The sequence below is a fragment of the Ictidomys tridecemlineatus genome, chromosome 4, assembly GCF_052094955.1.
Source record: "Ictidomys tridecemlineatus isolate mIctTri1 chromosome 4, mIctTri1.hap1, whole genome shotgun sequence".
NCBI lineage: Eukaryota > Metazoa > Chordata > Mammalia > Rodentia > Sciuridae > Ictidomys > Ictidomys tridecemlineatus.
In genome coordinates, this window is record NC_135480.1 from 28686812 (window position 1) to 28711185 (window position 24374).

General features: G+C 46.9%; 1 protein-coding gene across 5 annotated transcripts in view; it reads right to left on the minus strand.

Moving 5' to 3' along the window:
- Positions 1-12537: 12537 nt before the first annotated feature.
- Ldlrad3 (low density lipoprotein receptor class A domain containing 3) overlaps positions 12538-24374 on the minus strand; it is a 253725-nt gene continuing 241888 nt past the window's right edge. For all 5 annotated transcript variants that reach the window (XM_078046224.1, XM_078046229.1, XM_078046228.1 and 2 more), the window contains 2 exons: positions 16343-16688; positions 12538-15487 (listed from right to left, as the gene is read on the minus strand). In XM_078046224.1, the coding sequence (XP_077902350.1) occupies positions 15247-15487; positions 16343-16688 (587 nt within the window). In that variant the 3' untranslated portion in view covers positions 12538-15246. The remainder of the gene's footprint in view (positions 15488-16342; positions 16689-24374) is intronic.

Here is a 24374-nt window from a genome sequence, read left to right on the forward strand (position 1 = left end):
CTCAAGGAAGCAGAGACATAGGATGGAAGCTACGTACAGCCCTGGATGCCTTCCACATGACCTGTTATATGACAGAGAAATAGACATGGGTCTTGTCTGAGCACATGCTATTTGGGGCTCAGCCAGGCAGTCAGACCTCTATCCTAATCGCCGCGGAAGAATCAAGAGATATTGAGACTGGCTTGCAATTGGGCCCTTGTGCCTGTGCTTTTGTGGCACTGACCATACGGTGCTAAAATTGATGGTTTGTATTGTTTTATGTCCTTCCCTCCCTTTGGTGGTGACTGGTGAGACTAGAAGCTTTCCTTTCCAGTGATGAGGTCCTATCTCCTGGCACAGGCAGTACATTGTAGGCCTCCTTGCAGAATAAATAACTAATCTGAGACCCAACGTAGATCTGCTATTTGTCTCTAGCAGAAAACATCCTTGTTTGGATGCCATGGCACAGTTTCTAGAATAGTCCCCTCCGCTGTAGCATCCCAGCCTGGGAGCAGGGACACCTAGTTCCAGTGCCTGGAAGTTGGGTTTAGGTTTGAAGAGAATATCTCTTTCTTCCTTTCATCAATCCTAGCCCCAAATGTTCCCAATATAAAGGTCTGAACAAAGTGGGGCTCAAAAATCAACTTTGGGGCTGGGGATGTGGTTCAAGCGGTAGCGCGCTCGCCTGGTATGCGTGCGACCTGGGTTCGATCCTCAGCACCACATACCAACAAAGATGTTTTGTCCGCCGAGAACTGAAAAATAAATATTAAAAAAAATTCTCTCTTTCTCTCTCTCTCTCTCTCTCTCTCTCTCTCTCTCTCTCTCTCTCTCTCTCTCTCTCTCCCCTCTCTCTCACTCTCTTTAAAAAAAAAAAAAAGAAAAAAAAAAATCAACTTTGGCATCAGCCTGTTATCCCTCCTGGCAGCTCTGGAGGCTGAGGCAGGAGGATTATGAGTTCAAAGCCAGCCTTGGCAACTTAGTAAGGCCCTGTCTCAAAATAAAATATTAAAAGGGCTGGGGATGTGGCTCAGTGATTAAGTGACCCTGGGTTCAAACCCTGGTACCAAAAAAAAAAAAAAAAGAAAAAAGAAAAGAAAAGAAAATCAGCATTGAGAGTATGCAGTCCAGATCTGAGGTCAAAATGAGGCTTTCTTTCTCCCTCTCTGTGACAACAGCAATGCTGACCATTTCTATATAGTCCCAGATGCAGGAGCACTTGGCTTAGGCTTCCAGCAGCGGCCAGCCGTCAGTACAAGGCCTGGTCACTGCACCTGCTTCTTGCGGTCAAGAATGGCTGACTCCCTAAATGCACCTCTCAGGTGAGGAGTCCTGCTCCTGTGCATTGGAACCAGTGAGGAGAGTAGGGAGGGGCCCAGTCCCCTTTCAGTGAGCCAGTGTGGGGGTGTGGGAATGGGGAGGGGAGGAGTGGGGATCCTCTGGGGAAGGTGGGGGATAGTCGGAGAGACAGACCAGGTCAGCCTCGGAAAGGCTGAAGCTTTGGAGACTTTTGTGAAGGTGGAAGGTGAACTTGGACCCAGACCATCGTGTTCAGAGTGAACCTACCCCACCACTTATGAGCTGTGTGACCGTGTGTGCATGTTACAGAACCTCTCTGAGTCACAGGTTTCCCATCTGTAAACTGGACATGATGAGAGTGCCTCTCTTGTGAGGTTACCGGGTGAATTAAAAGAGTCAAGGCCTCCTGACTCTTAGCCCAGCACTTGATGCTTAGTAAGCACTCAGTCAGTGTTTACCTCCTTCCATCCTGGGATGGTGGAGGAGGTGAGATTCCCAACCCCAAGTTACGAGCTGAATCAGGTGTACCCAGGAGACGTCAGTGGGCAATGGCTATGAGGTGCAATCCAAGACAGTCCTCTGAAACCCTCTGCACATCTCACATCTCGAGCTGTTAGAAGGTCCTTTGTCCCTGAGGGGCTTCTCTATGGCAGAGATGCGGGCACATGGCCAGCACGGGTTCACCAGCCACCTGCTGACTGCAGGTCCCCTCCCAGCCTGCTCAGGCAGATCACCCTTGTCAGGAGCAGCAGCCAGCTTCATCACTCTAATTGCAGTGTGGTTTGCGTTCATCAAGGAAACAGCAGGGATTCCAAATTAAATTCCAACATGCAATTTATTCAAGATATAATGCCGACTGGGAGACTCTACAGCACCCGCGCCTTCCCCTGCAGAGACGAGTTCTGTTGCCAGTGCTGCACCCCCAGCTTGTCTCCTGGGACCCAGGCTCTCCAGATGGTGCTTCTCCTGGGCAACTGGTCGACTGCTCTCCCATTTTACAGACAGGGTTATTGAGGCATAGAGGAGGGCCTCAGGTGTGAGAGCAGGGACTTGTCTACCTTTGGCAATTATATACAACGGGGTGTCTTTCTGGCACACCCTGAGATGACAAACCATCCCATCCTGAGTGGCAGTAAAGGCCACGGGAATCCAGATCATTCTGTCAGCACTCATTTGCTTGGGGAAGGTTCTTTTTTTGGTACCAGAGATTGAACCCAGGGATGCTCTACCACTGAGCCACAGCTCCAGTCCTTTTTATTTTTCATTTTGAAACAAGATCTTCCTAAATGGCCCAGGTTGGCCTTGAACTTGTGATCCTCATGTCACGGCTTCCTGAGTTGCTGGGGTGATGGCGCGTGTCCCTCTGCCCTGGTCGGGGAGGCATCTGAGCAGGACTCAGTCACCAGTCCACTTTCTCAGGCTTCCAATTGTCAGGGGCTCTCAGCCTGCTGCTTGCCTCCTGTTCCTCCCAATACTGTTTCATGACACCAGTTAGAAGATGGCAAAGCCTATAAAAAACTCACTGACATGCTGTCCCACGGGGTGGTACATGCCCATAATCCCCGCGATTATGGAGGCTGAGGCAGTGGGATTGTAAATTCGAGGCCATCCTGGGCAATTTAGCAAGACCCTTGGCAACTCATTGAAAGCCTGTCTCAAAATAAAAAAAAAAAAAATGAAAAGGGCTGGGGATGTGGCTCAGTGGTACAGCTCCGTGGGTTCACTCCCCAATACCAAAAAAGAAAAAAAGAAAGAAAGAAAATCAAACTGATGCAATTGAACTAGGAGGACTGCAGAACAGGAAGTGTCCAGTGTCCACCCCTGTAAGTGGCTGTCCTCTGATTCCCTCCCTCTGTCCTTCATCCCTGACAGGAAGTGAGCCCTCTCCAGGTGTTCTTTGGCTGAGACCCCATCAGAGGTCTGTGGTTATTTCCTGCCAGACACTAACCCACCCTAAGGTGAGCTTTGAGCTCAGATGAGTACAGCAAAATGCCAGGACACTGCCTGGGGCACAGAGCTCCCTAAAGTGGGGGCTGTGGGGCAGGGACTCCAAAGTGATAGGTGTCAAACCCATGACACCTTCTCGGTGAAGCTGCGTTCCTCCCAGACCCCTGGATTTGGCTCCCAAGCCTGTACAGAGCTGCCATTTAATTGAAAGAGAGTGTTGTGACTTGGAGGGAGCTGATTGATTTTTGAGAGCTTTGAAGTAGCAAATAACCCCTAGGGAAGAACATCCAGTTCTGATCAAGAACCGAGAGGCAGGAAGTGGGCGCTTCCACCCAGGCCTGATGCCATTTGAGGGTAGGAGGGGTGACTGCCCTAGACCGGTTTCTCCAGAGGCCTCGGCCAGAAAGGAAGAGGGGGAGATGTCACTCACATTAAATAACAGTGAGTTAAAGGGAGCCTGGCCTTTGAGGCAAGCTGTGAGGATTTACTAACTTCAGGTCCTAGAATAAGCTCCTTCCCTCCCTGGCCCTCAGTTTTCCAACTTGCACAGAGGTAGAATAATTGTATCCCTCTCCTAGGGTTCATCCAAAGCAGGGCTCGATAACTTCCTAGAAAGGGACAGAGAGCAAACATTTTAGGTTTTGGTGGGCCACGTGGTTTCTGTTTCATGTTATAGCTTTCCACAAAATTAGCCAGAAACACAGTCCTAAGAAACTTTTATTTTTTTTAAAAAAAGTGATGGAACAGATTGGCTTGTGGGTCACCATTGGCCAAACCTTGACACAGAGGACTGCATTCAGCATAGACTTGGCATAAAAAAAACTGACCAATAAGCATCAGTACTATGACTGTTAGCACCGCTGTTCTGCATGTGACCATTTGGATTCTCAGCTGATGCTCATTATATGACTCTACTCCCCCTCTTCCTGCCATCACCTACTTCTTAGTTAACTTCCAAACAGGTGAGTGAATGGGCTCCCTCAAACTCTTGGGGACAAGTGCACTCAAGACTTTGCCCCGAAGTGGTCCTGCTTGATGCAGATTCTCAAATCCCTCAGCTTGTAAAGGCAAAGGCAGCTCAGATCTCTAGTGAGGGAAAAATCAAACAACTTTCCATTAAAATTTCTATTGCCTTTCACAAGGGACTTCCCTTTGCAATTTTCTGTGGCTTTCTCACAGCTGCTTGAAGAAGTACAGACTAATATCTCCCTCTTGGAGAGGAGACATTGAGCTTGGCAGGACCGATAGACTTGTCTGAAGTCACACTGAGATTCAGGAGTAGAGCTGGGACTTGATCTCAGATCTTTGGACTCTAAGTCCTGCCTTGGCTCCCCATATCCTGCCTGTGCGGAATACCAGATTAGTCAGGATCTTCACTGCAAATAATAAAACCTAATTTTCTGGTATGAATAGAAAAGGAATTCATGCAATGGCCCGGAAAAATTCTGGAAGGATCAGAGGAGCAGGCTGGAGGCCATGTAGGAAACTGATACCCCTATGATGATGTTATGCAGACACATCCTGCTCTGCCTCTGAACCCAGCAACTGCCACTGTCACCATGGACCCTGGTCTTTGAGATGTCTGCCCCTGTTGTGGCATGAAGCCTGATGTTCCCCTGTCACGATGCAGAATTAGGCGACATCCCTTTCTTCCAAACATGGGCCCTGTTAGCTGAGTGTGGTTCATATATGTGGGGCTGAATTCCTGGGAAGCCTGAGAAGGAGCTGCTTTCTTGGGCAGGCAAGACTCAGGAACAGAATTGCCCAAACCTAGGAAGGATATTTAAAAGATGCTGGGTCAACTCTACTTCTGAATGCATACCTCCAAAACAAAAGCAGGAACTTGAACAGGTATTTGTAAGACCCATGCTCATAGCAACATTATTCACAGTAGCTCAAACTGGGAAGAACCCCATGTCCATCGGCCAATGAATGGCTAGACAAAATGTGGTGCATCTATACAATGGACTATGTTTAAGCCTAAAAAGAGGAATGGAATTCTGACATGTGCTACAACATAAGTGAGCCCTGAAGACATTCGAAGTGAAAGAACTTGATGCAGAAGAAAAAATGCATGATTCTGCTGCAAAAGGCACCTAGAACAGTCAAATCCAGAGAAACAGCAGATGGGTGATTTTCAGGGACCAGGAGAAGGCGGTAATGAGCAGTTAGTGTTTATGGTGCAGAATTTTAGTTTAGGAAGGTGAACATGTTCTGGAAATGGATGGTGGTGATGGCCACATAACCTGAGTGTGCTTGATGCCTCTGAACTGTACACTTACAAATGGTTAGAAGTGTTAGGTGTATTTTAGCAAAATAAAAATGAATGGTGCAAGGTGTGAAAATATTTTAAAGACTGGAAAATGGAGGCACAGAAAGGACAAGACAAATCAGTGGCAAAGCTGGCACCTGGGGCTGGCTCCTTCTAGCTGGTAACTGTGAGTGATGGTTAGAAGTTTGGGGGTTGATTCTTCAGCCCTGCTGACTCCAGGTTCTGACAAGTAGGACAGGGACCAGGAAAGTCATGAAATGAGTGAGGTGGGTTGGCTCTGAGGCAAAAAGGAGAAGTCAGGACTAAGATGAACTAAAGAATGAATGCTCTATTTGACAGGACAGCTCATACTCAGCTCCTGGAACAGTCACTGTGGAAGGATCCAGCATTGACAGTTCTTTAAAAGGATCCAGAAATCATATGGGCATGGGAATGCACATGTGAAACCTCAGCTACTTGGGAGGCTGAGACAGGAGAATTCCCAAGCTCAGGATCAGCCTCAGCAACTTGACAAAACCATGTCTGAAAAATAAAATAAAACCAAGGGCTGGGATGTAGCTCAGTGGCAGAACATTTACCTAGCATGTGTGAGGCTCTGGGTTCAATACAGGGAGCCATAAATCCAGCTATTCATATGAACTCTCCTGAATTTCAATTGTTGGTAACAATTACAAGAGAGAGAGAGAGAGAGAGAGAGAGAGAGAGAGAGAGAGAGAGAGAGAGAGAGAGACTATAAGCCAACTAAAATATACCCGTGGTTTGAATACCACCCTTGGGCTGGAAGTTTGAGTAGAGAAGCAAGGCCAGAGATAAAATCAAGATATCAATTTTAATAATAGATGTTAAGTGCCTGATAATTTTCAAAATGTCGGTCTCCCTAGTAAAGGCTGATAAGAAAAACATGGCTATTAATTAAAAACCCAAATGAGGGTTTCCTAGTATATTCTACTTTTCAAATCTCAACCTTTAGATCTTCCAGGGAGTGAGAATCAGGATCACAGATTAAACTCTGAGGACCCCCAGCCACCCTGCTAGCTTCAAGGAGCATGAACAGTCCTGTCTTAAACACTCAAGTAACGGGGGTATGGGGGACAGAGAGGGAGAGGACGGAGGAGAGGACAGAAGAGGGAGGACAGAAGACAGGATGTGTAGGAGAGACAGTGAATTGAATTACCTTTTCAAGGCTGACTGATTCTTCTCCTGGAAACTCTGAACCTCTTGCTCCAGCCTGTGCAATGTGAACTGAGGTCCGTATGGCCCAACTGGTATTTGCACCTGATTGGTTCTTACCTGGTCAGTTGGCTCCCAGGAGATTTCAGTAAGAAGGAGGGAGCAGCCGTGGAGAGAGGCCTGCAGCCTTCTACTGTCCAACATTTTTTCTCTTTTTTTTATTTTTTTAAGATTTTTTTTTTCTCTGTAAAGGGACGCCGTACTTTATTTTATTTATTTATTTTTATGTGGTGCTAAGGATCAAACCCAAGGCTTTGCACACTCTAGGCTAGGGCTCTACCACTGAGCTACAATCCGAGCCCTATTGTTTTTTTTTTTTTTCTTCTAACTCATCTGACTGCTTGATGGTCCACCCTCTGGCCAACCTAGTGGCCATTTCTGATAGGGGAGGAGACAGCCACTTACTTCCACAATTGTACAATTGTCTCTTTGAGAGTCAGTCTCCTTGAGGTTCACAGGGGGCAGTAGAAGATCTGTTCAGGGTTGTGGTACTCTGCTTTCTGTCGCTGTGCCAAAATACCTGGGGAAACTAACTTAGGGAGGAAAGACGTATTTTGGTTCAGTTTCAAGTTTCATTCCCTTGACACTTGGCTGTATTCTTTGTGAACCTTTGGTGAGGCAGAACATCACGGCAGGGAGCTTGTGGAAGACCAGAGCTGCTCACTTCACGGTGGCCAGGAAAAGAGAGAGGAAGAGCAACCACCAGGGACAAAATATCCCCTTCAAGGACAACATCTCCAGTGACCTGCTTCCTCCAACCAGGCTCCACCTACAATTTCCACAGTCCCCCAATAATGCCACCAGCTGGGAACCAAGCATTTAATATCTGGCCTTTGGGGGAATGTTCGAAATCCAAACTATAACAAGAGTCTAAACTGATCACTAATAAGTACCTCCAAATCTATGCCTTTCTATTCCCTAGCACAGATTAGGCTTGCACAAATTGATGAAATAATTTACTACAGATTATACCCTGTCTTACAATAGAATCTCCCCAGTTTTGAAAACTATGAACTCAGGTTATTGGTTATACTTAGAAAAAATTAAAGGTCAAAAATGAAATGCACTTTTCTCATGAAATACATAGAAATTAGAATCCAACACTCCCTGACTTCAATTTGTCACATTATAATCCTTATTCCTGGAGGGTGGAGTGTCTGTTCAGGAAACCACTGCACGACCCAAGGTCAAGGTTTTCCCCAGGTGGGCTGAGATGACTGTCACCTCCATTCTTGAACCACGCTTCCGCTTCCTGCCATCTGTTCTTCTACGGTTCCCAGGGGCAAGTGTGCTGATAAAAGGAGCCCAAGTAAGGTTTGAGAGGCAGAAGAGCCACAGAAGTCACTGTCCTCAAGGCATGGGGGGATGGTGGTCAGACACATGGCTTCACCGTGCTTTCTATGAGCTAACTTGTTTGGGGCCATTTTGGAGACTTAATGGAGTGGATTCTTGGCCTTCCTTACCAAACTCCAGGCAGGTGTCCTTGGGGACTATGTCTCTGTCCTCCGGCTGCAGCTGTACCAGCCCTTCCCACATCAGTATAAGCCCCAATTTCCATATTAAATCCCTTCTTCCTGTAATGCTTGTAGTGGCTCCGACTGATCTTAGCAGAGACACCAGGCAAGTACGAACATCATTTTCGTGAAAGAACAACTTATTAGATCGAAGCCAAGTCAGCCAGTGGGTCAAGACATTCCCATCAAGTCATCTCCTAGCAACTGATTCTACCTAGAGGGATGAGTTGCTTGAGCCGTTTATTTTTCACTTACAAGGAGGCCAACACCAACACTGCCTTGTCTCTATATAAATTTCTTTAACTCTCTTCTGTGTTTGCACAAGGTGTCAGTTCCTTATCGCCAAACTGGGGATGCCACCATCTCCAAACAGCATCTGTGGTCCTATACCTAGCAAATTGCCAGGTGTGTCCATGTGCTTTTAGTTGAGTCACAGGCTAGTATACCAGGAACACAGTTCCAAGATGATGGTCTGGCTCAAGTTCCCTTGCAAAAAAAATCACACCTCATGCAGGGGCCTCAGATGGACCTGTGTTTGGTTATCACTTCAATCTCTGGTTCCTATTCTGCCCATTCTGATGTATTCTTTCTAATTTCAAGGTATTTCTGACTCATCTCCTGATCATCTTAACTTAGGTCTAAATAAGATTTATATTCACATTTTATGAACACACTTCCCAATGTACCTTCTCAGGTTCCCAAGTATCATTTTGATTCAGGAATCATTTAAAATCACTGGAGTGGTAGCGATGCCTTGGTCTGGTACTTACGTCTTCAGGAGTCTCAGGGTGGCCCCAGCAGAAGTCCTAAAGACATCAATATCAAGATTCCAAATAGATGTGGTTCCTGGTGGGAAAGAATATTCTACATATCCTAGTAGAGGAGATGGCAAGAACAAAGGCCTTGGCTGGGGATGTATCTGGTGGTCTGAGAACAAGTGAGATGGTCAAGATTGCTGGAGAAGAGTCAGGGAGGAGGGTGAGGAATAGAGAAGGGCAGATATTTTTTTTGTGGGGAGCCAGATGGCATAAGGTCCTGTAGATCACCATTTTGACTTTTATCCTGAGTGAGCTGAATGTTACTCAAAAGATTTTGAGGACAGGCTGAAGGGAGGCCATCTAGGGGAGAGGCCAAGGGCTGTGTAGGGTTGAGAAACTTTCCACAGGACCCACATTTGCACCTGACACAGAAATTTTCACTAAATCCTGGACTTTGATTATATGGGATGGTTGGCTGTCTTCTTTCAGGAGGAGTTGCATTCTGTGTGCAAAAAGAAGAATGCAAACATTTATTTGGTGACCAGCACCAAAATCATCTTCTGATGCTTCCTGGACACAGGCTCATCTAGTGTCTTAGCCTCTGTTTCAGGAAAGTGTGACTATGGGGCTGACCTCTTGGGGACAGTGGAATGTGAATGGTGGTGTGTGTGCTGCTTCTAGGACTGGCCCATAAACACTGCCTGTCTTGGCACCTTGGTGTGCCTTTCCTTCCGTTGGCCCACTGGATGACTCACCAGGGTGAACTTGGAAGTCATGTAAAGTCAAATAGAGCTTGGTACTGGAACTGTGAAGTGAATCATCTTGCTCTAACTATAAAGCCAGACCAGTTGAGGCATGGATCATATTTCAACAAACATGCTTCCCCCAATGTCACATCCCCGTCCCTCATGGTCAAGCCTTCAAATCTGATGGGGATTCAGCCCATCAGCTCCTGTGACACCAGCTGACCCAGAATTTCCCAGGGGTGATTCTCCACATATTGATGTATTCTAATTCCTAGGTGTAGTAACAGGGTTAACTATGGAAAACCTAGTTAACAATATACAGAGGTGTGTCTAAGTCTTGGATAGCTTGACCAAGGTGACAAATAAGAACGTATCTCTGGTTTGTCACCTTAAAAATACCATGGAGGTGGAGAGAACTCTTGGTGGGATAACTGCCCAATTTCAGCACCTTCAGTGGTTTGTAAGAGAGTCTTGGAGCCCACAAGTTATTTCAGATATTTTTAGGAAAGAATTCCACCCATGTGGCTTTATTCATGTTTGCGTGATGAATGATTCCATGTGAACCATCTCTTGAAAGCACATGTGACGTTGATCTAATATGCACGTAACTTGAGGCTGACCTTACCTCCAAAGAAAGGCTGTTAAGAAATCTCCTGAAATATTCAGTGCAACACTGACCCTGCTTCTTTTCAAAACATTTAATGTCTGTCCATGTTGCCTGAGGCTTACAGGTGCATGCTGTTTTCTTGTATTTATTAAAAATTATGCCAACCAGTTGTGAGGCCTTTTCCTTGGTGAGGCCCTAGAGGAGATATTTTGATCCTTTACTACTGGCTCTTCCATATAGTAATTGCCCATTTTCCTACTCCACATAATTCAGGTGGGGCTATCGATTAAGGGACAGAGTCCAGCTCATTGTAGTGGTTACCTATGTGAAGGGACAGAGTCCAGCTCTTTGTAGTGGTTACCTGACCAACGATGGTCAAGCATGAATCAGTTTGAAGGAGTTTCAGTAGATTCTGGAAGATAATGTCTTTTCTAAGATCATGCACTTGGATTCTCTGACACCTTCTTTTTCATGAAGCCAACTGCTACACAAAACAAGACTGAGAAACTGGTGAGGGACAAATTGATTCCTAATGGCAGCTTTCAGCCTTTGGATTTAGCTGTGCTCAAAACCAAGCGTTCCAGACTCTTGGATTTAGTTGCATTAGATAATTCACAGTGTGAAATTTAATGATTAATCTCATGAGTTGTTTTTTTTATTACTTATAAGTGGAAATTTTAATTAATGTCCCATGAACTATAGGATGGCAAGAGTCAGTATATTTTTCTCACTGACCTTTCTCTTGAGGGTCTCATTGCCTGTATATCTTTTCTTTATATACACACATTATTCTTCCATTGCAACCACATGAATGGATCTCTTATTTGCTTTACTTTTTGAAGGCACTGTGTGTTGTAAGCTAAATGAAGAAGATGAACAATACCTCCCAGCTCACTCATTCTCATGGATTTTTCTCTAGGAGACTTTGTTTGAGGTTATGACCTTGAAAAAATCCCATTGGGAGTAGTTTCTCCACTAGGATCTTAATGTTCCACCCAACCATTTAGGACCACATTAAGAAAGCTTCTATTCATTTCAATCCTGTATTTTCTTATTCATTGGAAAAGCGATAATAGGGCCATTTCCTATTCATTTCAAAGGGCCTTTGTCTGTTCCATTAACAGCACCGTTTCTGTACTATAGTGCCCTTAGCTTTACATTCATGAACCCAATGTGGGCATGATCCTTTAGACCAAGGATTGACAAACTAAAGCCCATAAGTCAAATCCAGTCAGCTGCCTAGTTTTGTAAGTAGTTCTACTGGAACACAGCCACATCTATTCATCTATGTGTTGTCTATGGGCTCATTTTTAGTTGCTACAGAGACTATATGGCCATAAGCCAAAAATGTTTTCTGCTAAGCTCTGTTCTAGATTAGAGCTTTTTGATTGTTTCCTCACTATGAGCTCCAACAACAAATGGTATTCAAAAAGTATCCCGAGGGATCAAGGAAGGAGCATCTTAACAATCCTTTGAGGCATGCCACATGGAAAGGTCCACCCTAGGCCACTTGGGGCAGGGCAAGTGCATACTAGGGCACAACATAGCACATACTAGGGATACTCCTGACTGATAGGCTCCATCTTCTTGAGAGAGCTGAGGAGTGATACATAATCCAAACCTTGGTTCTGAAGGTCTTATCTTTGGATTCCAAGGCTGGTAACTTTTCCTGCTCATGGAGGTAGTGATCTACTGGGCAACCTGACTTCCCATGCAATAGTCTCTGCTGTATAATGCAACACGAGGCTTCAAGACTAGACTTAAAAGTACAAAAAGATGTTCCCACTGATGGGGTCAATGTGAGCCATTTGTGGTTTGAAACTCGCTACAGCACACTGGTGTTAGAGCTATACTGTGCCTCTGTATATGTAGTCAACATCTGTAATAGTTATTACAGCCACTACCCCTCTCTCTCCTGAACAATGCTCCAGTCAAGCACCCTTCTTCTTGGAGCCCAGGATACTAACTGATGTCCACAGCTTCACCTCTGTCCCTCTGTCCCTCAATCATTCCAGCTGTGAAATCCCAAGAATCCATCACATTTTGAAATCCCATCAATATATGCTTTCTTTCCCCCGTTTTATTATGGCATAAATTAATTGCAGAAGCTAAAACAAAAATGACCGTCCACTCTTTAGATTGCTATGGGGCAGAAAAGTGGGTCGAGAACCATTCAACCAATAGAAAGAATGAAACTGCACGTTTATTTGAAAGTATAAAATTTTTTTAAAAATCCAAAAAAAAAAAAACCAAATAAACCAAGCCTAATCAAAAAACAAAAAGCAATCAAACATAATCCAGTTTACATTAACTCTGAACATCACACATTATTTATTAACCACTTAGTTGCATTTTTTTTAAAAAAAACATCAATTATAAAGTAGAGGAAAATACAGTCAGGCAATAAGCTAGCAATCACAGTGAAACTATCTTAATGCTAAAATAAAACACTGATCTCATTTGAGAAAAGAAAGCAGAGATCATTTTCTGGTTGGTGTAGATTTTTTGTATGTAAAAACAAAATCCTGGTTGGAATGAGTTAAAAAATATTGCTAGCCACTTATCTGACATCTTGACTGTGGTAGCGGGGGATCCAAAATCCTGCAGCTTTGGTGTCTTTTATATGTATATGTGTGTGTGTGTGTGTGTGTGTGTGTGTGTGTACATATATATATATATATATATATATATTTAAAATCCATTAAAAATCAAATCTGTAATAAAAATGTCCCTGTGTTTGTTTTTAAAAACAGCATTTAATAGACTCCCCTTATCTCCTAAAACCATTTGTTTTTCCTAAGATGCCTAGAAGCAGAAAAGCGGGTGAGATTAACTCACCACACAATTAATTAAAATTAGAATACTTTCCTCTAAACATCTTCCAGAGCACCAGAAAGAAGCAGGGGCCCACCAAAGGGAAAAACAAAGCCATTCTGACTCACAGAAGATGGCATGTGTAGCCAGTCACACACTGTCTGCCATCCAAGTTATTTTTATTGGATTATTCAGGAAATAAGTACTATTTTAAAAATGAAAGACAAAGGCAACTAGTTTCCTTTACTTTTTTTAAAAAAAAATAAAACAAAAAACAACAAAACAAAACCCAGTGGCTAGCTTTCCTGTAATATACTTTGGATTTGGTTAAAAAAAGAAAAGTCGACAGAAAGGGTCACTGAAGGCCACTCCATCCCCCCTTCCTGCTGGCTCTGTTTGAATTGGCATCAGATAGGTTATTGACAGTTTCTTCTGCTGTGGAAAGAAGGCTTGAATAGGTGATAGCTGCCCAGAGTGGCTCCACCTGGTTCCAGTTCTGTCCCTCCTTGGTGTGGTTTCTTGCCCAACAATGCCTACGTTTTTAACCCACGTCTCCCTCACAGGGTGGGGCCTGTGGCTGGCCAGGCATAGAGAAGAAGGAAAACTAGCACAAATATAGACTAGAACTGAAGGACACGTCTGTCCGCATCCTTCAAGAACTCCATAAATAATAACCTCAAAGCGCGACGACAACGCACAAATGCTTGGCACACTGGTCGGCCTGGGGTGACTTATCATTTTGCATTTTCTTTGGACCTTACTAAAGAAAAAACAAGACAAAAAAAAAAGAGACAGCTTTCCTATACACATATAAATAGTCCCTTAACTAGAAGGGAAAAAAAAACCAAACACACTGTTTCAAATGCATTTCTAAGAGATTTTTAAAAATCCAAATGGAAAATCTTGACTCCAAACTGTCTATTTGCCCATGTGTCTCAGAGGAGAAATTCTAGGGGGATGTTAGGAGGGACCCGACCCTGACCCTAACTTGGGGCTCTGGTCCTGGACATTGGGTAGGAGGGTGTGAGCCGCATAGGTTGCTGGGAGCTCTTAGGGGAGGTACTGAATATGGCTCTTGTTTCCTCAGATCCAAATGCACAGGTGAAATCTGGGGTAGAGAGGGAACTTGGGAGCCTGGGGTTGAAGTTGTATGGATGAGCAAGACAGGCAGGGTGTGGTCTACTGGGAAAAAGGGCCAGATCAGATTGTTGGCTAACTCCAGTTGAGTCCTCATCCTTTGGCTACAGCAGGTCAGCTGGAGGCGTGACCTGCAGAAGCCAGGGAGAGGACCATGGGGCCACACAGACCCAGGTTCTGATAGCATGTTGGTGCAGAGAACTTGGTCAAACTCATCAGATACTTCTCTGGGTCGAGGCTGATGATCCACACGCTAGAACATGCTCTCCAAACAAGGATTCTAAAGCCAGAATCTACCCAGGGTCCTTCACAAAACCAAAATGACACTGCTGAGAGCCAAAGGGTGTCCTCATGTCAAAGTTTTCTTTGGCCACTGCCTCTGCTGAAGTGAGAGCAAAGCTAGGATGATGCCAGGCAGGTTCGATGTGCACTTGGACGCATTTTAGGGTGGCCCTCCAGTGATGGCCTCCTGGTAAGACCACCCAACCCAGATCCCCAAGTGGAGCTACGAGGGTGCAGCCCAGCAGAAAACCTGGTCCAGTGTCTTCTGCCCTTCTGGACATGCAACATGGCACAGAGACACTGCTTCTCAAAGATCATTGCATCCTGCTGCCCACAAATCTGCATCTGCTGCTCAGAGGGATTCCAACATTAACAGAATGACGTGGAACATGAGGCTATGACTGTGGGCCCCGTAGAAACAGTGACCTCACACAAAAGATGGCCATGCTTCATGTCAACTAAGAAGCCAGAAAAATGCCAGATCTCCCTCCAAAGAATATCCCGCCATGTAGGGAAGGAGATGAATGGAGAGGCAGCTGCCACGGCCAACTTCAATTTGAGACACCCTGAAAGGAGCTTCAGCAGCTTCTCATGGGCACAAGTTGCTAGAATGTAACACGTTGGAGCAGATGAGCCCATGTGGACTTTGGAACCGCTAGATTTATACTTGTTCAGTGCCCTCAGTGGGCACAGAGTCCCTGGGCTGAGCGGTACCCTCCGCAGGGCCAGGCTGCCCTGGGCTATGGCTGGCGGTGTCTTCCACGCTGAGGAGGCTGCTGGCTGCCTGGGAACTGGCGCTGTCCGCGCTCCCAGACCGTGAGCGGTAAGGAGGCAGGTCGCCTTGGTTCAGGGACTCGGTGTCAGAGGAGTAGGGTGGTGGAGGAAGGTCATACCACGCAGGTCTGCAATGGAGAAAGCAGGTGGGGGCAGCAGGGATGGTGGGGAGTGGAGAGAAGAGAACAGATTAGTGCTGAGACAGAGCAGGGGGCAAGGATCCTGTGCCAGCGTCAGTCCATTTCTGAGCTGATGCTTCAAGTGAGGAATGACCTTCCCGGCCACTGCAAGGGCCACTCAAGGACGAGGAAAACCAGTGGTTTGAAACCAGAGAAAGAAAACAGGTCAGTGTGCTTTGGCTGGTCCATATCCTCTGGGCAGGGCCAATACCACGTCCTCTGTGTGGACCCAGAAGGAGGGTGCTAAGCTTAACCTGGGTTGTCTGGCAGAGCTGCTCTGCTCCTGGCGGAGGGCCCCCTGGCCAAGGGGCTGAGCTGGCATCTCAGCCGAGCCTTTGATGGGCCTCAGAATTTGGGGTTCTCACTAGAGCCAACTCATGCTGTGGACTTGGGTAAGTGAGAGGACACTCTCAACACTTCCATCTCTATCTGTACCTTGCTTGAAATGAAATCACTTAACAGAAAACACATTGTCTTCTTAGCTCCTGTTACTGAAGGCTTGCTCCAGTCGGGCACTGTGCCGTGCACTTCCTGTCCCCGTCTTCGATGCCCACAAAGGAGGTGGGCATTACTTCTGTGCCCATTGTACTGGTGAGGAAACTGAGGCACGGGGACAGGAAACGGCAGTTCTGGGATTGGAACCCAGGCACCCTGCCTTCAGGTTCAGCAGCGATGATACTGTGGAGTGTGACTGGTGAATGCCGGTCTCTGCCACTGCCTACAGCCACCCAACTCAGGCTCTGGGAAAGGACCTGGGTGTGTGCACATAGGCCCCTCCCCCGAGTTCTGCGGTCCAGCACCCACCTTTGGTCCAGTAGGGCCTCCGAGTAGGAGGGCGGGGAGCCCACTTCCGAGGCGTTCTGCTCAGCCTGGCTGGCCACGTACTGGATGCCGTTGTTGACGTTGTAGGTGACGTTGCAGTGGTGGGGGTGGTCCAGGACCACCAGGCGGGACAGCAGCACAGGGTGCTGCAGCCGATGCACGGGCAGCGTCATGAGGTTGTTCCTCTTTCGCTGGTGATGCAACACCAGAGCCAGCAGGGCCACCACCAGCACGAAGATGACGGAGCTGCCGATGATGGCGTAGGTGATGCTGGGGTAGTACACCAGCTGGTTCTCCGAGGTCACGAACACCTGTCCGCTGCCCGGCTCTGGGAGACAAGAGGAAAGGGTTCCAGGTTAGCTCACGTTTGTCTTTTGAGGTCAGCCCCAGGACTCACATGCAAATGTTGACAGTGTCACCATTTACAAGTGCAGCGACAGTGAGCAGGTAAACAGAAGGAGATACATCCATGCGCTGAGTAAGTATCCAGCCAACACTGTGGCCAGTGCTGACATGCTACAGGGATGGGGGGGCTTCAAAAACAGTTCCATAAAAGAAGCCAGACCCCAAAGACCACACGGGATTCTGTTTATATGAAATGCCCAGGACGGTGAATTCACAGAGGCAGGACGTACAGTGGATGCCTGGGGCTGGCGAGGCAACGGGGATTATCTGAAAAAGGGCAAAGAGGGATCTTGCAGGGGTGATGGGAATGTTTAAAACCAGATGATGACGACGGCCATACAGAACAGAGAAATTACTAAAAATCACTGAATCGTACACTTCGTTTTGGCGGATTTTATGTTATTGTAAATGAGGCCTCAATAAAGTTGCTTATGAAGCCAGCCCCAGGAGATGTAATGAACATCCAGGGGACAGGAGCGAGAGTCCTCATGGCAGGAACTGGGTTTTCACTGGAAACTGGTAACATAACTATATGAGGAACACGAGGTGTATCTGGGCTCCTTGTCTGTAGAGTGCTTGTCTGATGCCGGGTCCCAGGTGGATCCTTCTAGACTGAGCACTAGTGTGGCACAGGCTGACCATGGAATCTGGTGTCACACTTGGTCCCAGTCTCGGCCCCTCGGCTTACTCACTCTGTGCCCTTGGAAAAGTGCTACCTGCACAGGGCTGCAAAAGGGGGACAGGCACTCTCTGGGCTTCTGGAGTCTGGACTACGTCAACAAGGATCAAGCTCTTCCAACAAGGGCCTCACCTCTCGACACTGAAGATGCTCAGGTAAGAGGCTTCCCAGCGGGTGGGACACACCTGGCCTCCACAGGAAGGTCCAGGCAGGCACAGGACACCCAAATATAGACCAGAAGTAGCAGCAGTGCTAAGAGCTTTATTCTGATCCTCAACACAAGCTGTGTGTCTATCTTATTCGTTACTGCATCCCCTAGGTGTAGGATAATGCCTGGTATACAATAGGCACTCAATTAATGCATACAAATCAAGGATAAAATCTGTTTATTTACACCCTTTAGTAAATTAGGTTCCCTTATTATTTCTATCTTTCAGATGAGCAAATTGGCTCAGAGAGGCGAATTAACTCATCCCAGGTACCTTAGTAGTCTCAGATGAACCAGGGCTGGAACCCAGATATTTCTCTTTCAAAAAAACTGCATGCTGTGAAACACACTCTCTTTTCCCCATTCGTGATATAAAGTTTTCCTGTTTCTCCAAATAATTCTTTTTTCTTTTTTTTTTTTGGTATCTGGAGATTGAACTCAGGGGTGCTTGACCACTGAGCCACATCACCAGCCCTATTTTGTATTTTATTTAGAGACAGGGTCTCACCGAGCTGCTTAGCACCTCACTTTTGCTGAAGCTGGCTTTGAACTCATGATCCTCCTGCCTCAGCCTCCTGAGCTTCTAGGATTACACGCTTGCAGCGCCACACTCAGCCCTAAATAATTCTTCTCTGAGACAAATGAAGACCTCGCCCCCCAAACTTCCATTTCTCTGTTAATTTTCCTTTCCAGCCACACCAAAACATGGACCAAAAGCTTCCAAGATTCTCCAAGTTCCTGGCGGTGATCATTTCAATGTGCATTACAGATTTTAATTGTACAGAAAGACGTCAAGATAACTCTGGTGAAAAACAGGACCACTCTGCCACACAGTTAAGGGAAGGAGGTGATTTGGGATTTTTCTGGAGACAATTAACTGTCACTCTTTTCTTAGCTTAATTAAAAACTGGATGGGGACTCGTGTGTGTGTGTTTCAGAATTCAGGCTTCAAATATTGCTATTTTGTTACCTCCCAGACAGAGCTACAAAGTCTCAGAGACTTGGGGTGCTATCCTGGAGCCATCAAGGACTGGCTGCTTGGGCTCAAGCAAGTTATGTAACTTTCCTAAGCCTCAGTGCCTCATTTTTAAAGAGACGGCAGGCAGGCAGTACCACGTAAGAATGGCACACATCTCCCTGGATTATGGGGGTTGCAATATATACATAAGGGCCGAGAACGGGGCCCGACAAGGGTTTGCACTCAGTCATGCTAGTTCTTTTAAAAAGTGATCATTAAAAAATTATGACGATGATAAAATATATATATAGCACCCAAACGCTTTCTAAATGTGTGGCTTAGGGGCATGATGCACGTCACAGTGCTGTGCCGCCATCTCCACTATCCATCTTCAGAATTTTCCCTCAGCTCTAACTAGCTAGTCCCAGTTCTCAGGGTTCACGTTCTCAGGTTATTCTTTTCAACTTTTCCGGACCAGTGGCAGAAAAGGGAAAGCAACCCCTTTGGCAGGTAGCGTGGGGTAGAGTTTCACACGGAAAACAAAGGGCCCAGAGAGGTTTAAATGCTGACTTCTGCAATATTTAGTATACAAGTGGGGTGTGATGGGGTGGTGGTGCACACCTGTAATTCCTGTGACTCAGGAGGCTGACGCAGGAGGATGGCAAGTTTGAGGTCAACCTCATTAACTTAGTGAGACCGTGTCTTAAGGTACAAAATAAAACAGTGTGTGGATATGGCTCAGTGGTAGAGAACCCCTGGGTTTGATCCTCTGTACTGAAGAGGAAAAAAAATAAGAAGAAATGGGGAGCCCTTTTAAATGAATAAAAAGTAAATGCTTTTGGATCATAACGATCTCACTGTCTCCAGACGGGCCCGCTTTGGCAGGCAAGAGGCTGTGAACACATTGGCTGGAGAAATTATGATGTTGTATAACTCAGTGGTGCCTGGTCTCGTTTTTGCTCTATGTGTAGAATGTCATCTCGTATTAATTCATTAACTAGACCCACTTTTCTTAAGAGCTTAATGAGCCTGCTGGCCAAATTACTAATATCCGAGTTGCCTGGGTCCTACGTTCCAAGTGCATAATCCCCGGATAATGAAGTTTCCATTTTTTCTGGCTGTCCCCCAAGCTAATGCCCCCTGCCACACATCCTGGATCCCCACCCTGTGCCTGCAACTCAACCGCATCCATTCCAGGCAATCTGCTACCACCCCGAAGCCACGGCTCTCTCTAAACGGCTGTCGCCCGCAGCTCCTGGTGGCGCGGGCTGTGTTTGCACGGGCCCTGGGTGCTCTTCACCTCAAGTTGTCACACGTTTGTGCAGTTATCATGCCAGTCTTCTAGCAGATGGCAGTGGAGCGTCCTGAGGAGCAATGCGTCTCCCTAATGCACTCCGAGGTGCAGTCTGGATGGGCAGAGGCGCCAGGGCAGCTGGTACTTATGACTCGGTGTTCCCTTCCTTCTGCGGCATCCCTTCCTTCAGATGCAAACTCAGTTTCCTACAGGACACTATTTTTTTTTCTTTGCCCATCAGATTGGCAAAGGCCCAGTGTGAGCTCACGTTTTGTTGGCCAGGTCTTGGGAAAACAGGTATCTCGGTGCCTGGTATATATGCAAACGGGTGTGGGGGTGATTGATAGAAAGTGGGGCAGGCAGAGAGGGACTAAGAGGGTGGAAACTATGGTGGTGAGAGGTGGGACTTTGGGAGGTGAGCACTAGACAGGGTCATCAGGGTGCACCTCCCGTGCATGAGTCCTAGTGGTTTAATAAGAGGTGGGAGAGAACAGAAGAGACAGACGCCATGCTCCCTGTCTCATGCCACATGGTGTCCTCTACCCCCTCGGGATTCTGCCAGCAAGAAGGCCCTCACCAGATGCAGAAGAATACGTAGCATAGTTCTGGAAGGATGCACAGACACGATGATGCTGCTAGCTTCTAGAGAGGGGAACAGAGGCTGGTAGAATGCGGCAAGAGGCTCTTCCTTGGCTACTTTGCACCTTTGCACTGGATTATCTACCAAGAAAAACAAACACAGCCTCTCTTCCTTCAGCTCAGCCTGGGCTCAGCGTCACTGTGTCCCTCCCATCTCTCCTGTAGCTGCAAGGCTTTCTGGGGCTCATGCCTCCAAGCCCGTGGTCACAGTTGGTGGGAGGCACGGTCACAGGGAGGGGAGACGCCTTGCTGAGGAGAAACTCCTGGAGGATGGCCCCCGCCTGCAGCCTGACCTCTTGAGTTGAGAATTCCTGTTTGGGAATATCTGTTGCAAAAATGAGCAGCTACGCCTTCGGGGCCCTTCCTTGCCTCAACATTCTTTCCAGCTCCCCTGGAGTCGGTCTCCTCCTCTCCATCCCAGCCATGGGAACCACTAGTCTGTCTCCAGTGTCTGGATCTGGATCTCCTTTCCCAGAAAGCCACAGGTAGAACCGAGCAGATGGAGCCTTTCACATCTGGCTCCTTCCTCAGCTCACTGCCTGAGATCCACCCAGGTTTCCCTGAGTGGCGTTCAGTGGCAGAAGCACCACAGTCTGTTTGGCGATTCCCCAGCAGAGGGTGGGGACACGCCTGCTCCCAGTTTTGGGAATGCAGGTCTTTGTAGGGACACACATTTTCACATTCCTTGGGCCTAGCAAGGACAGATAACTGGTTCGCTGGGGAGCAGAGGTGTGACTTGACAAGTACTGTCCCACTGCTCTGCGCAGCTGCAGTGGTGTTCTGAACACCCTCCACCCTGCCCCGCAGCATCTGCGTGTGAGATCCCATGGCCCTGCATCCCCATCCACACTTGGCATCGCCATCCTCTGCATTTCAGCCAGTCCCGTGGGTGCACAGCGTGTCTGGGAGCCTCGCTGAGGCTTCACTTGGCATTTCCTCAGGACTCACGCGGTTGAGCACCCGCTCACACGCTCTCTGCTACTTCACAAGGTCTCTGACAAAGAGTGGCCTACTTTTAAATTGGATTGCTTGATTTATCAGTGGGTTGTAAGAGTGCTTCCCGTGCTCCGGACGCAAGCCCTTCATCACAAACATATTTTGCAAAGAGCCTCCCAGCCTATGTCTGGACGTCTCATTTGCTTTAGTGTCTTTTCAAGAGAAGTTTTTTTTTTTTCTTTTTTTTTTCAATTTTATGAAGTCCATTGCATCAATTCTTTCTTAATGGTCTGTGTCATTTATATACTCTTCAAGGAATCTTCTCTAAATCTCTGTCTTGAAGGAGTTTTATAGCTTTAGCTCCTCCATTTACATCTAGGATCCACTGCAAGTTAATTTCTGTTTATGGTACAAGCAAAAGTTCAAGGTTCTTTTCATCTCTCCATTTAGATATCCAATTTTTTTTTTTAAAGCACCATTTGTTGAAAAGCCTGTTCTTTTCTATGGAATTACCTTGACACCATCCTTGCAAATCAATGAACCATATAAGTCTGGAGCAATATCTGACTCTCCTGCTGGAGTAAGCTAGACACCTATCTTTATTTATTTATTTATTGGTCTGGAGATTGAAGCTAGGGGCATGCAACCCCTGAGCCACATCCTCAGCTTTTTAAAATATTTTATTTAGAGACAGGGTCTTGTTGAGTTGCTTAGGGCCTCACTAAGTTGCTGAGGCTGACTTTGAACTTGCAATCCTCCTGCCTCAACCTCCGGAGCTGCTGGAATTATAGGCGTGCACCATTGCACTTGGCCAGATACCTATCTTTACACCAATAACTGTGTTGGTAACTGATGTTGAGCCTCAAAATCAGGTACCGTGGGTCCAACATGCCTTTTTTATCCTTTCAAATTAAAATTCATTTTTTACTATAAAGATCCATGCTAATTATTAAAATTAAAGTCATACAGAATTGTTCAAGGCAGACAAGATGCTTCTTCCCCTTCCCGTCCCTACTACAATTCCACTAGATAAAAACAGTTTAGAGTTTTGTGTGGACCATGATTGCCCAAGGCTTCTATGAAGGGCCAGAGAGTAAATATTTCATGCTCTGTGGGTTGATACATTTCAGTCACATGACTCACACTGTCCTGGAGATAAAGGCAGCCAAGGACAAGATGTCTATGAACGAGTGTGCCACTTCCAGCCAGAGCTTACTAAAACCACAGGGGCAGGCGGGGCTTGGTGCCCTGGCTGTCGTGTGCCGACCCACAGCACAGAGCCTCAGAATCCTTCTCTGTGCACGCACACGACATGTTCCTCTTCGTGCTATACAGATAACCTGTACCGAATACCTCTCCCCACCTGCCCTTTCATTGAAGAGTAGCTGTAGGCATCCTACCACATGGATGTACACACTGTACTCCACCCCCTTCGCTAAAATACCTTTGGGCTGCTTCCTTTTTTGCCATCAACCAACAATGCTGCAACACTCAGGCAGACCAGCCCAGTCTGTATGAGCCACGAGGTTCTGGGCCTGCCACCCACAGTCAGTGCCTGCTGAGGTCTGAATGTGTGCCCCAGGTTCACACATTGGAAGCTTTGTCTTCCCAATGCAACAAAAGCTACGGGACCTCTCAGAGGTGACAAGATCACGTGCAATCAAGGGATCAATGCCAAGGTCTCTTTCTCTCTCCTGCAGGATGTCTTCCACCATATTGTGATGCAGCAGAAAGGCCCTCACCAGAGACGGCCAGTGGATCTTGGCCTTCCCAGTCTCTACAACTGTAAGAAATACACCTCCGTGCTTTATCAACTACCCCATCTGTGGCATTCTGTCACAGCAACACAACAGGGTATAATGTGGTGTCTGACACAGATGCCGAATGCACAAGTGGTCTTTGGTCACCAGCACAATGACTTCTCAAGGTGGATTACTAGACCGTCTGGGTTTGACACGGAACCCTCTCCTTTTCTTTTGCCCACATGGAGCCACCCAGTGTGGTCAGTTCTGTGGGGCAGTGTCTCCCCACACTGTGCTACTTGTCTTTATTCTCATGGCTACATCGGGCTGGGAAGGGAGGCCTCCTTGTGGGTCTTAATCTTCAACCTCTTTGAGCCCAGGCTTTCTGAGCATCCCACCAGTTTGAAGAGCACCCACTGCTGCTGCTACGTGATTCCTGTAAAATTCTTCAGGCCAAGGTCTCTCGGTCTCTCCCAGGCTCACGTGGCCCCCTTGGCCAGGCATTCAGACCACGGCTCTCCCTCTGCCCCTGGTTTCCCAACACGACCCTCAGAAGGTGTGGGGAAAAGAGGAGTTAGAATCAGGATACCATTTGCCTTGTGACAAATCCCCCATTCCTGATTCTCACTAGAATGACAAAAGGAACAGTAACAACCTCCATCATGGCCACTCATATTACCTTTGGACTAAAAAATGAAGGAATGATGATGATGATCATGATGATGATGACGGTGATGATAGGATTATCTTAGCAGCTCTTACCCTATTCTGGTAATATCCTGTGTGTGCTTTACACATGTTAACTCTTTTATATTTACACAATCCACAGGGAGTTGAATGGAGTTGCCCCACGTTCCAGAACCTTGGAACGTGGTCTCATTTGGAATAAGGTACCATGAAGGTACAGGTCTTGGGGCGAACCAGAGAGGGCCCTGAATCTGAGGATGAGTGTCCTTGTGAGGGACATAAAAGGAGAAAATAGAGATAGGCGGGGAGCAGCCAGGTGAGGTCGGAGGCAGAGATGGGGTCCTGCAGCCCCAAGCCCAGGACTGCTGGTGGCCTCCTGAAGCTGCAGGCAGGCCCAGAACAGGCTCTCTCAGAACCTCCAGGGAACAGCCACAGACTTGCAGCCCCTAGAACCGCGAGAGCAGGT